Source organism: Tiliqua scincoides, unplaced genomic scaffold (genome assembly GCF_035046505.1).
Source record: "Tiliqua scincoides isolate rTilSci1 unplaced genomic scaffold, rTilSci1.hap2 HAP2_SCAFFOLD_122, whole genome shotgun sequence".
Taxonomy (NCBI): Eukaryota; Metazoa; Chordata; class Lepidosauria; order Squamata; family Scincidae; genus Tiliqua; species Tiliqua scincoides.
Genome location: NW_027101374.1, coordinates 22,428 through 37,216, shown reverse-complemented (window position 1 = coordinate 37,216; position 14,789 = coordinate 22,428). Strand labels below are relative to the sequence as shown.

General features: G+C 46.3%; 1 protein-coding gene across 1 annotated transcript; it reads left to right on the top strand.

Annotated features, from left to right (window-relative positions):
* Nucleotides 1-7,155: 7,155 nt before the first annotated feature.
* On the top strand, nucleotides 7,156-12,758 carry LOC136635896 (vomeronasal type-2 receptor 26-like). Its single transcript, XM_066610982.1, has 3 exons — nucleotides 7,156-7,233; nucleotides 9,240-9,366; nucleotides 11,848-12,758. The coding sequence occupies exons 1-3, from the start codon at nucleotides 7,156-7,158 to the stop codon at nucleotides 12,756-12,758; spliced, it is 1,116 nt and encodes a 371-aa protein (XP_066467079.1).
* The last annotated feature ends 2,031 nt before the right edge of the window (nucleotides 12,759-14,789 follow it).

Below are 14,789 nucleotides of genomic sequence, written 5' to 3'. Positions count from 1 at the left end.
AGATATATATCTCTGCCAGAATTAAGAGCCCAAGTAAGTCTCGTTCTAGTCAATGGAGCTTACTCCCAGGAACGTGCCTAGGATTGCAGCCTAAGAGCCCAATCCTATGCATGTCTACTCAGAAGTCCACTTTAGTGAATGGGGCTTACTGTGGATAGGATGGCAGCCTCAGGGCCCAATCCTGTGCCTGTCTACTCAGAAGTCAGTCCCATTAGAGGCAGTGGGGCTTCCTCCCAGGAAAGTGTGGACAGGACTGCAGCCTCAGAGCCCCTCCTCTGCCTGTCTCCTCAGAAGTCAGTCCCACTAGAGGCAGTGGGGCTTCCTCCCAGGAAGGTGTGGAGAAGACTGCAGCCTGAGAGCCCTTCCTCTGCCTGTCTACTCAGGCTGCAAGGCTATGCACCCTTTCCCAGGAGCAAGCCCCATTGAACACAATAGAACTTACTTCTGAGTAGACATGCATAGGCTAGGGCTCTCAGGCTGCAAGACTATGCACCCTTTCCCAGGAGCAAGCCCCATTGAGCACAATGAGACTTACTTCTGAGTAGACACGCCTAAGCTCGTGCTGCAGATTGGCACAGAGGCTGCAGCAGCCAGCTTCCTTCCCCTCCTCCTCTGCCAAGCCAGTACCTGGGCGTTCCATGGGTGCCGCAGCCCGTCTCCCTGGCTGGCTGGCTGTCCGTCCTTCTCCTTGGCATTGGCGCATGTCCCCCGCGCCCTCCACCAGCTTCAAAGCTGCGTGGGGAAGCAGAGCGCAGCGGGAGGGGAGGCAGGATGGGCTCAGGCGAAAGCTTGGAGGTGGGGGCAGGAGGGGGTCATTGTGTGGTCAGACGGGGCCAGGTGCCCGCCCACCCTGCACCCCCCAGCACCCACCCAGCAAATGCCTCTCTTTTGCTCCCCCCCTCCTGGAATGCCTCTGAAGGGGAGGGGCCCCTGCAAAAAGGTGCCAGAACTCCACCCCCCCCCCCGCATTCCATTAGAAAAAAAGCCCTGCCTTTTTCAAAGGACTCTCCCTATGAGGAAAGGTTGAGAACTTAGTGTGTTTGGCCTGGAGAAGAGAAGCCTGAGGGGGGATGTGATAGTGCTCTTCAAATACCTGAAGAGCTGTCATGTGGAAGAAGGAACAAATTTGTTCTCAGCTGCCTCTGATAGTCGGAAAAAATCCAGTGGGTACAAACTGCAAGAGAGGAGAATCAGGCTGGATGTCAGGAAAAAGTTATTGATGGTCAGAGCAGTTCAGCCGTGGAAGAGATTGCCGAGGGAGGTGGTGGGTGCTCCCTCACTGAAGATCTCCAAGCAAATGCTCGGCAGGTACCTTCTGGACATACTCTAGGAGGATCTCCTGCTACAGGCAGAGGGTTGGACTGGAAGACCTTGTGGATCCCTTCCAACCATAGGATTCTGTGACAAAAAGGCAATTTAAGATATTTCACTTCCACATAGGTTAGAGACAAGAAATTACCAGCATACCCTGGCATTGTTATTTGCTGTTGAGGAGATCAACCGAGATCCCAATCTCCTACCTAATGTCACCCTGGGCTTCCACATCTATGACAATGCCTTTCAAGCAAGATTACGCTATGATAACCTTCTGTCCCTTTTGTCTGGAAAAGAAGACAGCTTCCCCAATTTCAAATGTGGTAATCAACCCAAGATTTCAGCAGTCATTGGAGGACTCAGTTCTGAAACGGCTATCCAACAATCCACCATGCTCAATCTCTACAAGCTTGCACAGGTAGGAATGAGAGGCACGCAGCACCAATTTATCAGGCAACATGTGTGTTCTATTTGATGCATCACACTTGAACACACACAAAAAATCACACACAAAAGGGTGTCAGGAATGCAACACTCCTTTGGCAGATCTTTCACGTTCTCAGTGGCATCACTAGAATTTACATTACCTGATGTGGCAGGCCAGCACGTCACCCCCATGACGGACCTCCTTCCACGCAGTGGGCAAGGCAATGACCAAGGTGGGGCACATGGTGATGTAGTATTGCCACACCCCCACTGGTTTTTTAGCTATACCTTTTGATAGAACAGATATTTCAACATGTTTTTTTTTCTTTCTTTCTTTTTCATTGCATTCTGCTGTAAATCACACATTGAATGGTATCTAACATAATGGTATTTTTCCTACAAATAGCGATTTTAGCGATTTTGGTCACTACTGTTGTCATCCCCCTGAGGGTGTCACTTTACTTATTGGTTCCATGCTGCGTCATAATAACATCCCATTAGCTCTTTGAACAATCAGTCTCATTAGTCCATTTTGAATTAAGGAAATGTACTTTTTGGGACCCAATTGTATCCAGTTTTCCAGTGCTGGTGCAGCCGTGCCAATGGGGTATGCACTGTTTCCTGTGGTGGGGAAGCATTTCAAAGAAGCCTCCTCAAGATATGGGAACACTCGTTCCCTTATCTTGGGGCTGCATTGTGGTTGCACTGCTGCTGAAAAGTTGGATAGGATTGGGCCCTTTGTTACATAAGACAGTTGCATTTTTGTTTTCTGGTTTTTTGACCATAACATTCGATAGAGTGGAGATATTTCACCCTGGTTTTATCCATTTTATCAATGTGTAAATTACACATTGAATGGTATGTAAGATGTTGGTACTTTTCCTATAAATCACGATTTTAGTGATTTTGGTCAATAGTGCGTGTCACCCCCCAAGTGTGCATCATCCAGTGTGGCCTGCATCCCTCCATACTGCCCTAGTGATGCAACTGCATGTTCTGGACCTGTGGAGCATTTTGTAGAGGTCATGTGTTTCTACATTTGTTTTTAACTGTTTCCTTTTGTGTGCCAATCTGAATTGCATCAGGTCCAGGATAAAAATGCATCCATACTAGATTACATATTTAGGATTGTTGAGTATTGGTCCCATATTAAGTGCTGGCACTCCAGTGCAGTTGCATGGTCAGGCAAATCTAGACCAGTGGTTCCCAAACTGATTTTTGGTGGGTTGCGAAGAGCTGGGCAGAGCCTCCAATAGAAATAAAAATATATGATACAGCTATAGAAATACAAATGCAGGCATGATCAGATAACTATTGCCTCAAGCTCTGAGGCTATTCAAAATTCCGATAGCTGCTAATTGTCCTGCAAACAGCTCAGCTCCTGCAGTTTGCAAGGAGCTGAGGTTTGGCAGTTTGCAAGCTTGTGTAACTATAGGGAGTCAAATGTCTTAGTTGATGCCCCCTAATAAAGAATTCCAAAAAACTCAGAAGAAGAAGATGATGATGATGATGATGATGATGATGATGATGATGATGATGATGACGACGATGATTTCTGGGGATAAATGTGGGAAAGGAAGAACAATCATTCATTCAAGTTCATTAGGGTTGCTTCATTATGAGAAATAGATCAAGTTTTTGTAAATAAATAAATAAAAATATTATTACTTGTAAGTAAATAATAAAAGTATTTTTTAATTTTTTTTTCTAATTTTGTTTTTAGTCTCATAAACCTAGGTGGTTCCTGATAAGAGTGTCATTTTAAAAAGTGGATCCTGATGCTAACAAGTTTGGGAACTACTGATCTAGACAATAATAATGAACTATTCAATAATGAATAATGAATATATAAACAGTTCATTATTATATTCTAGATCAGTACATATATAGTCTAGATCAGTACATTTATACTAATATATATATGGATGTGTGAGTACTTATACTTCTACAATTTCTTATCTTTCTGTTAGTCAATTTGGACTCTATATTTTATATTCATTCCTGACTGAAATGGTTTACTGCGGTAAAATTAATATCAGAAGCACACACAGAAAAAGTAAGTGAGAACCGTTAAACCATCAACAGTTAGACACTTAAGCCAAATACAGGTTGGGTCTCATTATTCACGAGGGTTCCGTTCCAAGAACTCACATGGATGGCAAAAAACGCATTAAAGCAAATCAATTTAAAGTATCTTTGCTCTGGTGATTTCAAAACAGACTTGATGACCTTTGTAATGCACACAGAGGCCGTCAGTCTCTCTCCAGGCTTCACTAGGAAGCAGCAACCCCTCCCTTTACCAGGAGTCCCAACAAGGGGGAATGAATGGAGAAGGTGATAAAGTTGCCATTGAGCCTTCTTTCACATGCTCAGGGGGAAGGGAGGAGTGAAGCCTGCAGAGAATGATTGATGGATTGTCAGCCTGCTGCCCTCTCTGGCATTATTAAATGACTGTTGTACTTTAATTTAAAGGGTCCTTCTCATCAGCTTTGACACAGAAAAATCTGTGGATACTTAGGTTATAACTGTAATCACTTGTATGACTGTCTCTATGCAACAGTAAAAAGCAGTTTTTTAAACGGTGATTTTAAAGGGGTGCATTTTTCCCCTTCTCCGGGGATCAGCACATTCCTTCTCATTTGCAGGGGCCATTCGTGTTGAATCAAAACTGTGTATAAAAAATCCGTGTATAACAAGGCTGGACCTGTATAAGTTAAACCATCGATGGTAACAGTCACTGAAACAAAGACCTGTTCTGTTTTGCTCAAGACAAAAGTTTTAAGTTTAAAGCTCAGCAAAGGGGGAGATCTACTCACCTTTCCAGGGGAAGGGTTTCATAGTATTGAATCCACAGCAGGGGAGCTTTGACCAATGTTCTCATCAATGATAATGATGGAATAGATCACAAAAGTTCTACCTCTTCCCCCCCTCCCCCATCTTCAGCTCAGCTATGGCTCACTTCAGCAAAGATTGAGAGACAAAACTCAGTTCCCTTTTTTGTACCAAGTGGCCCCAAATGAAGATTCACAGAGCGAAGGGATAGTGAGGATCTTACGATATTTTCAGTGGACATGGATTGGACTCATCATTTCAGACGATGATAGTGGAGAGGCGTTTGAACACCATTTGAAATCACTGCTCAGTTTGAGTGGCATCTGTGTTGACTTCACAAGAAAGACCCCATTATTTTATCGCCCATCTGGTAGCATATTTATATCCACCATGGATTTCAAATGTGACATTCCAATAGTCCTTACTAAGACAAAAACCAATGTGATTGTTGTATATGGGGATGCACAGTCCATGAATGGTTTACAAATGATTATGAATGTCTATAAACCATATAAAAGGTCACCCTTGAAGAAAGTTTGGATCACAACAACCCGTTGGGACTTCATTTCAACCATAATTACTGGGGATGCAGATTTCAAATCCTTCCATGGCTCCCTGTCCATAGCAATCCACAAAAATATGGTGCCAGGATTTCAAAAGTTTCTACAGACTTTTAACCCTTCCCAGCATGGAAATGGTTTGTTCATGAAAAGTTTCTGGATTGCTTTGTTTGGCTGTTGGAATGAAAAATCTGCCATGCCCGTACCACTCTGTACAGAGGAAAAAAAGTTAGAGACTCTTCCTGAGACTGTGTTTGAAATGGACATGTCTGACAAAAGCTACACTATCTACAATGCAGTCTATGCCTTGGCACATACATTACATGCCATTCATTCATCCAGGCCAAGAACATCGGTAGAGACTTCCAAATGGAAACTTCACACCATGCAATCATGGGAGGTAATGACGGAACTGTGTTTATTGCATTATTGAGACCTTCGGGAGAGTGTGTGGATGTGTTCAATGTAAACAGCAGTTGGCTAAGATGCTGATGTGCATTGGAAACATGATGAGGAGTTTAAATCTTTAATGTCACTGTAGTCCAATCTGGATTGACCCTCACTCGGAAAATATTTGTTGCAGGGATGGGAGGGATAGTCTCATTCCCTCTTAGCTGTTGGCTAGTGTTGGTCAGATCTGCCGAGGCTTTGCTGAACTTTACCTCTGCTTTTCTGTCAGTCATTCAATCTTGTCTTTCATGTTTTGAATACTCTCGGTGCATGCATGTTGTTTTTTTGCAAATATGTGTAACAATTTCTTAAGTAAATGCAGCAAGGTATGAATGAGTGAACACTGTATTCCACGGGAGCCAGGAAGTAGCCAGAGGTCTCTGCGTCTCCTTCCCCCAAGGAAAGCCACAGGCCCCGCAATGGGACTTCTCATCTCTGCACTGGATATTTTGCTCGTGCAGATGAGAAAACCTCCATGTTGGGCTTTGCAGCTCAACTCAGAGGATAGGATCAGGCGTAAAAGAGCTCTGCCAGTCCCATCTCCCTCTTGGGCTGGTCACTCACCCTGCCCCACTCTCCCCCACCCCAGAACAACTCCCCCTCGCCCTGAAAAGCTCACCTTTGGGCTTACATTTGGGGGCTCCTGCAACCTTCCCATTCAGTGCTAAGGCCAAGCACCGACGCGCGCTGATGCAGCACAGGTGGCCTCTCCACCCTGGGTACTGCAGACATTCCTTACAGCATGTTTGCAACACCCAGCGTCGGTGCGGAAGCTCAGTGCCTGTACTCAAATTACACAGGATTGGGCCCTTAAACCAGGATCTCTGAGCAGCTGTTCTCAGACTTCAGGGTGGAAATTTTGCTAGTGAGTCTTCTCTGTTCAGCAGAAGAGGATGTGATAGTTGCATTGAGGGCTCAAACCTACCCAGATTTCCAGTGCTGATGCATCTGCAGAGCACTGCTGAGGTACCTTGTGGAGGCCTGTGTGACTACTCCCCCACTGCAGGAGGCAGCACACACCTTGTTGGCATGTCTGCCTCCATGCTGGTACTCTGGATAGGATTGGGCCTAGCCCCCAAGAAAAAAGACTGCAGTCTAGGCAAACTAACACATCAACTGTTTGAATCCTTCTCATGTTATCGCCTGAATGTGCTTCAGTGAAAGAAGGGATTCAGTCTCCAGTGCAGGAATTTACATTTGTGGTATGGTATTTGTGGTATGGAAATCTTTCCATAGTTGCAAACACTTGCTGCAAGGGAGTGGCGCCAGGATGCAGTGCTCTTGTTGTCTTGTGTGCTCCCTAAGGCACCTCGTGAACTACAGAAGCTGGACTGGATGGTCCTTTGGTCCTGATCCAGCAAGGTTCTTCTTATGTTCTTATGCTCTGGTTTTATAAATCCTGAGATCTGATCTTCATTTCCAGCTTCATCCATTTTTGAGAACAATTCATTTCAACAACAACGCTGGGAATGAAGTGTTTTTCAGTGAAGGCATAGAATTCTCCACTGGATATGACATTCTGAACTTCATCACTTTCCCAAATAAATCCTTCATTCGAGTGAGAATTGGGAGGATGAATTCTCAGGCCTCCTCCAACCAAGGGTTCACCATTAAGAAAGAGACCATTATTTGGCCTAGCAGCATCAACCAGGTGAGTGTTTCAGATTCTGATTTCCTGTGGAAGCTATTTTATTTCATCCATGCCTCTGGCTCTCTAATTTTTCCAGTTCAGGTTGAGTACCCCTTATCTGTAATTCAGAAATACAGAATATTCCGAAATCTGGAACATTTTTGAGCGTGACTTTTTTCTCCTAAAGAAAAAAAATCACAAACTGTGTTTCATGCACAAACCTTGTTTCGTGCACATAATTTTTTTTTTTTAAATTACCTTCAGGCTATTTGCGAAAATGTCATATGAAATATCAAAAAATTTTGTGTTTAAACTTGGGCCCCATCCCCAACATTTCTCATTATATATTTGCAAATATTGTGAAATATAGAAAAATCTGAAACCCAAAACACTTCTGGTTCCAAGCGCTTTGGATGAGGGATGCCCAACCTGTATGAGTGCCACAGAACTGATTCCGGCACATACCACATGGACATTGTCAGGGCCCCTCCCAGATGCTCTGACCCCTGACTTACCCTGGAGCAGGCACCCCATGCCCAGGGTGGGGAGGCTTCCCTGCCCTTGAGGGGGGCAAAGAAGGTTGGCTCACCCCAACCAGACAGAGGGGGCTGGCAGGGCAAACAAGAAAACAAACCACGAACAGGAAAGGCCTTTTCTGCCCCCCCCTGGGGGAAGGGGAGGGGCCAAAAGGGGGCCAAAAGGAAGCCAGGGATGAGAGGGGGCAGTGAAGCAGGGAGCTGTGAGTTGAACAGCTCCTGCTCCCAAGCCAGGTGTGGCAGCTCTGCTAAGGAGGAGGACAAGGGTGCTGGAACCCCCTCCCGCTCCAGCCAATCTGAGGCCTCCCTGGGGGTGGGACAAGCCTGCTCCAGGCCCCTCCAGGGGTGGGCCCCTCCAGACATCTTGTTCCTGTTAAAGGTTAGGCCAGCCATTTTCAACCACTACACCGTGGAACATTGGTGTGCTGCAATCTGTTTGCAGGTATGCCTTGGGAGTGCCTTGGTCATTCATTAGTAGGGCAACTGGAGGATATGAGCCCCTCTCCACTGGCAGAATGGTGTGTCTGGTCAATTGTGAAAAATCTACTGGTGTGCCTTTAGCGCCTTCTCAGTGTGCTGTGAGATTAAAAAAAAGGTTGAAAATCGCTGGGTTAGGCTTTTCAGAACATCGTTAGCCCTGGCCTAGGATGTACGGATATCTTCTTTTAATTTATACCCATAGTTGTTTCCGTGATTATCAAAATGTCATAACTTTGGGTTATGACGTGTGTACATGTACTGATAAGTGACACACACAGGGTGGGGAGGCTTCCCTGCCCTTGAGGGGGGCAAAGAAGGTTGGCTCACCCCAACCAGACAGAGGGGGCTGGCAGGGCAAATAAGGAACACTGCAGGAAACAAACCAGGAACAGGAAAGGCCTTTTCTGCCCCACTTGGGGGAAGGGGAGGGGCCAAAAGGGGGCCAAAAGGAAGCCAGGGATGAGAGGGGGCAGTGAAGCAGGGAGCTGTGAGTTGAACAGCTCCTGCTACCAAGCCAGGTGTGGCAGCTCTGCTAAGGAGGAGGACTTGGGTGCTGGAACCCCCTCCCGCTCCAGCCAATCTGAGGCCTCCCTGGGGGTGGGACAAGCCTGCTCCAGGCCCCTCCAGGGCTGGGCCCCTACAGACATCTTGTTCCTGTTAGGCCAGCCATTTTCAACCACTGCACCGTGGAACATTGGTGTGCTGCAATCTGTTTGCAGGTATGCCTTGGGAGTGCCTTGGTCATTCATTAGTAGGGCAACTGGAGGATATGAGCCCCTCTCCACTGGCAGTATGGTGTGCCTGGTCAATTGTGAAAAATCTACTGGTGTGCCTTTAGCGCCTTCTCAGTGTGCTGTGAGATTAAAAATGTTTGAAAATCGCTGGGTTAGGCTTTTCAGAATATATTCTTAGCCTAGGATGTATGGATATCTTCAAACTTTGGGTTATGATGTGTACATGTACTGATAAGTTAGGCACAATTTAACTGCGCTGTCTCCGTATTGTGATCAGGGGTCTCCACATTCTGCATGTTCTGAGAGATGTCAGCCTGGATGCCACAGAAGAGCTCGTGAGGGAGAACCAACCTGCTGCTATGACTGCTTGAGATGCCCTGAAGGAACCATTTCAAACCAGACAGGTCCGCCATTCAGGAACCTCAGAATATACATGGGGACACTTGATAACTATGCTTTCGTCCTTCTCCTTTTCATCCCTGGCACTGAAATTGACATCTCAGGGATTCATAGTCACTGCCTCAGTTCATGTCTGGCTGTGATTTTAATCCAAACCGTACAACATGATGCCTTAATGCACCGGCAAATCCCTCCCCCCTCCTATTTATTTATTTTTCACATTTTCTACCACCCTTCCATGGGGCTCAGGGTGGTGCACATTGTTCCTCCCCTCTTTTTGTCCTCACAACAGCCTTGAGAAGTAGGTGAGGCTGAGCGATAGTGACTGGCTCAAGGTCAGGCAGGAAGCTTCTTGACTGAGCAGGGATCTGAACCTAAAAAGACCTGGTGTAGGTCCAAGGACATGAATTGGACAGCAGGTAGCCTATGAAAACAAAAGAAAAAAGTGTTTTTTTTTACCTCCCCTAGGCTGTCTGGTTTCCCCTCCCCCCCAGCCCATAGCATGGAGTGTGGTCTCTGTCAGCAATAGTAGTGTAGCTAAGGCAGGGCCAGGGGATACAGGGCCCTGGGTACCACATCTTGAGGGGTGTCAAGCCAGGGGATCATTCACAGGCATTCAGAGTGATTGAGGGCCTCCTTGCCACAGCAGTAGCTTCTGCACCCACTTCGTGGACACTCAGGACTGTTACGCACTGCTCTGAGCGGCTGATGGCTTTTTCGCTTTCCTCCCTCTTTTTGGAGGAAAAAAGGCCAAAGAAGCCATTGGAATGCTCAGATTGGCACACAACCACTCTGAGGGGTTGCAGGACTCAGAATGGTGGAAAAAGCAGTAGGACGCTCAGAGCGGCACTCAGCCTCTCTGAGCATGCTGTAACCTGGAAGTAATCGGCAGTGATGTCATCACGTCACCACAATTGCTTCCAGTTCAGGTATGTCCAGGAGGTGACATCGCAGGTCAGGGCCCTGGATACCAAAGGGGCCAACTACGCCTCTGGTCAGCAGCACTGCCCTCTCTGGACACGGACGCAGACACACACAGAGCCACACAGATTGCTTCCAGGTCTCTTCTCAGACCTGGACAATTGCTTAGACCTGGACAATTGCTTCTCAGACCTGGACAATTGCTTCCAGGTCCAGGACAATTGCTGATTGTCCTGATACTACCGAACTACCTAACTGAACTACCAAACTACCGAACTACCGAACTGATACTACCGAACTACCGATTGCCCTGATACTACCTAACAGGGATCTTTGAGGGCTCTAGGGTTCAGAACCAACAACTCTGAGCGCCCAAAACCCTGGGAGTGAGACCAAGTATACAACACACAGGAAATTAGAATCTGAAACACTCACCTGGTTGATGCTGCTAGGCCAAATAATGGTCTCTTTCTTAATGGTGAACCCTTGGTTGGAGGAGGCCTGAGAATTCATCCTCCCAATTCCCACTTGGATGAAGGATTTATTTGCTTCCAGGTCCAGGACAATTGCTTCCAGGACCTTCTCAGACCTGGAAAATTGCTTCCAGGTCTCTTCTCTTAACAGCCGCAGGAAGTCCTCCTGGAATGGATCTCATCTTTTGGGATGGGCACATCAGTCACTCTTGTCTCTTGAGCTGGAACATTTCATTTCAGCTGCACTGAACTGGAACACCTTTGTGTGATACACAGGCTGCTTTTCCATGACTAGGTGTCTCTTTCCTTGACTAGATGTCTCTTCAGCCTTGACAAAGCTATAAACACAATATAATCATCTGGTTTTGAGATGTCCCTTATTGTGACTGGTTTAGCCAAATGCCAACTGCTTTCCTTCTGCTTCTTGACACCGCTTCACTGACACTCCTCACACATGCATCAGTTATTCTAATTCCCGTAGTATCAGGAGGTAGCAGAATATTTCAAGGGAAGAGGGTAAAAAGTGAGAGAGTGATAAAAAAAATATATGACCTAGTAAGTAGTATCCATATCTGTTTAGACTCAGAATAGACGGTCTCTTGGCATAATGGATACCTTCTGAAACCTGATAACTCCTTCAGTAAGGTGATAATTTTCAACTACACCCTGGGCCCATGAGGTAAATTGTACATGTGCACAGGTTCAAAATGGGAGCCCAGGAGCCAAAGGAAGGGGCCTGACAATTTCCTGGGGTTTTTCATTTTCCAGTCTCCACAGAACCCATGTGGGGTGGGTGGGTGAAGGGGATACACCATACTTGGGCCTGGGGTCAAAAGGGGGGTCTGACTGGCAATCGGGGACCCAGAAATTTCCTGTAATTCAAAAAAAAATTACATATATTATGTAGACTGGCATTCACATTTTGTGTAACCCTACATAGTTTTATATATCCTAATTCATAGAAATTGTAATCCAATCAGAGTATGACTTTATGATCCAATGAAGAAAGGAAGGAGTTCAAATGATATCCCGGCAGGGGAGATGATTAGGATTGGCCTCAGTGAGTGGCATGAGACTGTCTTCTCTTTTCAGATGCATCTCACTGTGACAAATGCCCAGAAGATGAGCATCCCAGCAAGGATCACAGCCACTGTATCCCCAAAGTCATCACTTATCTAGCATACGATGAACCTTTAGGCACTGTTCTGGCTTCCACTGCATTGGTTTTCACTCTGCTCACAGCTGTGGTGCTTGCAACTTTCATCAAATATCGGGACACCCCCATCATCAGAGCCAACAATCGGGATTTCACTTACCTTCTGCTCATCTCCCTCTTGCTCTGCTTCCTCTGCTCCTTGCTGTTCATTGGACAAGCAAGCAGGTTGACCTGCCTTTTTCGACAGGCTGCTTTTGGAAGTGCCTTTTCTCTTGCTCTTTCTTGTGTGTTGGGCAAAACCATCACTGTGGTTCTTGCATTCGCAGCCACAAACCCAGGAAGCAAGATGAGAAAATGGGTTGGGAAAAAACTACCCTTTTCCATTATCCTTGTTGGTTCTATTGTTCAGGTTGGCCTCTGTGTCATCTGGCTGGGCACCTCTCCTCCATTCCCAGACCTTGACATGTTCTCCCAGCCTGGTCAGATCGTAGTGGTATGTAATGAGGGCTCAGGCACCATGTTCTATCTTGTTCTGGGCTACATGGGCTCTCAGGCCTTCATTAGCTTCATGGTGGCCTTCTTAGCCAGGAAGCTGCCTGACACTTTCAACGAAGCCAAGTTCATCACCTTCAGCATGTTGGTCTTTTGCAGTGTGTGGGTGTCCTTTTTTCCAAGCTACCTGAGCACGAAAGGGAAATACATGGTGGCTGTGGAGATCTTCTCCATTTTGGCCTCCAGTACTGGGTTACTTCTTTGTATTTTTGCTCCTAAGGTGTACATTATTTTGTTTAGGCCAGTCATGAACACCAGGGACCAATTCTTTAAGAAAAGGAATTCTACTAAGTAACTCCTTAGAGTCGTGTAAAGGCCCATGGCTGTGGCAAGGGTTGGAGGTTCTTTTTGGTTCCAATGAAGAAGGGAGTCCAATCCTAGCTTGTCATAAAACAGCTTTATTTATCAAAAATCTGAGAGCATCAACTTACAGGAGCACTTTCAGGCACAAGACTTACAAAACTCTAGGTGACCCACCGAGCCAGCAAGTCCCAGGAGCAAAGAATTGGCTGAACAGAGGGACTTATATAGGCTATAGGTTACTAAAAATATCAGCACAATGAGCAAGAACAGGCTAATTGAAAACAGAGTGACATATGTTGCTGAAATATAAACTATGCATTATTACTCTTTCCAGAATTCTCATCATTAAGAGTTATGAAGCAGGTGCAATGAAAAGATTGTTGTAGGCCTTAGTCTGGGAAAACACTGTGCATTAACAGCCCAATCCTAGCCACACTTTCCTGGGAGTAAGCCCCATTGACTCTAATGGGACTTACTTCTGAGTAGACCTGCATAGGATTGGCCTCCTGGTCAGCTGCAGGTCAGGTCATTTGCATTTGGGCCCAACTTCTCACGGGAATGTTGCAGAGATTTCCAGCGAAAAAGCAGACGGCTTTCTGAAAATGGAAGGCAAGGAGAGAAGATGGCCGCCAGGCCTTGCACCTGCCATTACAAGTAATTTGGAATGTTAGCAATCCCCGCTCAGTCTATCATGTGATGACCAATATTAGTAAGTCTGGGCTCTTCCAATCGGGGTGCTCTGTGTCCCCTGCTTCTCTTGAGAAATGGAACTAATTCTGGAATGAATCCTCAGGTATAGGATAGTCATTTGTACTATAACCCATTCTCTGGTTGACTTCTTGGCAATGGGTGCAGCAGAGTCAGTCATCTTACAGATTCATGTACCTGTACAACTCCCTCACTAGTTTTTAGGAAGAACATTTTCAAAAACCCGTAGCACTGCATGTTGAGTGCAGTGGAGTATTGGGTCAGCTATGCGTGTCTTATTAGGGAATCTGCAGCTGTGACTTTTTGAGCTCAAGTTTGGGGATCTTTGGACTCCCTAGGGGACTTCAGAGTCCACCAGAAGTTGGAAATTTGATTGAGTGAATGCGCCAGAAAGTCAGATAGCAAGTGACTTTTCACCCCCAAACTGTTGATGGAGGCTACTGGGGTCTTCTTCAAGCCATACCTATTGCAGCAAGAGACAGTACTTTTTAAGGTGATGGAACTTACGACTTGGGGCAGTTGCCCTTGCTAGCTCCTAGTTAAAGGATGGGGAGACATGTCCAGTGTTTCATTATAGGCTGGACATTGATGAAAGATCAGAAAGGATCTTGAGATACTTAACAGAAAAATAGGAAATATTGGCACAGCTGTAGAAGGCAGCTACTTCCTAACTGTGTTCATTAAACTCTATTGGAATAGTCCCTGGCTGTAAGTGACAAGGCATACAGCGTCTGCAGTATAATAGCAAGCCATCTTTGCAATGTCAGATTGGGGCTGTGGCCGTGCTTGGTCTTGGGAGAAGGGGAAGGCTCCCTGCAGATTTCAGGATGCCTCCTTTCAAAACGAAGCAGCCGGTGTCATGTCGCAGTTGGGTTTTGGAAAGGGATAGCATGAGGCAGAAGGATTGGTCAAAGAGGCCCAAATAACTTCTCCAGAGACTTCTTAGCTCAGGGGTGCTGGCTGAGACCCCCATAAGTAACTACAACAAATTCAACCTCCAAAGCTTCTTGACTTGTTAAGCTGTGCATGATGCAGTTTGGAGCTTCCTTGATGCCACACCACAGGCTGAAGTGGCATCGCCTGGGCTGTCTGGTTTACCTCGCCTGGGCTGTCTGGTTCCCCCTCCCCCCCAGCCCATAGCATGGAATGTGCTCTCTGTCAGCAATAGTAGTGTAGCTAAGGCAGGGCCAGGGGATACAGGGCCCTGGGTACCACACCTTGAGGGGTGTCAAGCCAGGGGATCATTCACAGGCATTCAGAGTGATTGAGGGCCTCCTTGCCACAGCAGTAGCTTCTGCACCATGGACACTCAGGA

Bases quoted from the DNA above. Each gene is read 5' to 3' on its own strand.
- LOC136635896 (XM_066610982.1), top strand. From the start codon at position 7,156: ATGAATTCTCAGGCCTCCTCCAACCAAGGGTTCACCATTAAGAAAGAG. The intron at 7,234-9,239 runs GTGAGTGTTTCA...TATTGTGATCAG, and splicing joins GGCCTAGCAGCATCAACCAG to GGGTCTCCACATTCTGCATG. The intron at 9,367-11,847 runs GTCCGCCATTCA...TTCTCTTTTCAG, and splicing joins AACCATTTCAAACCAGACAG to ATGCATCTCACTGTGACAAA.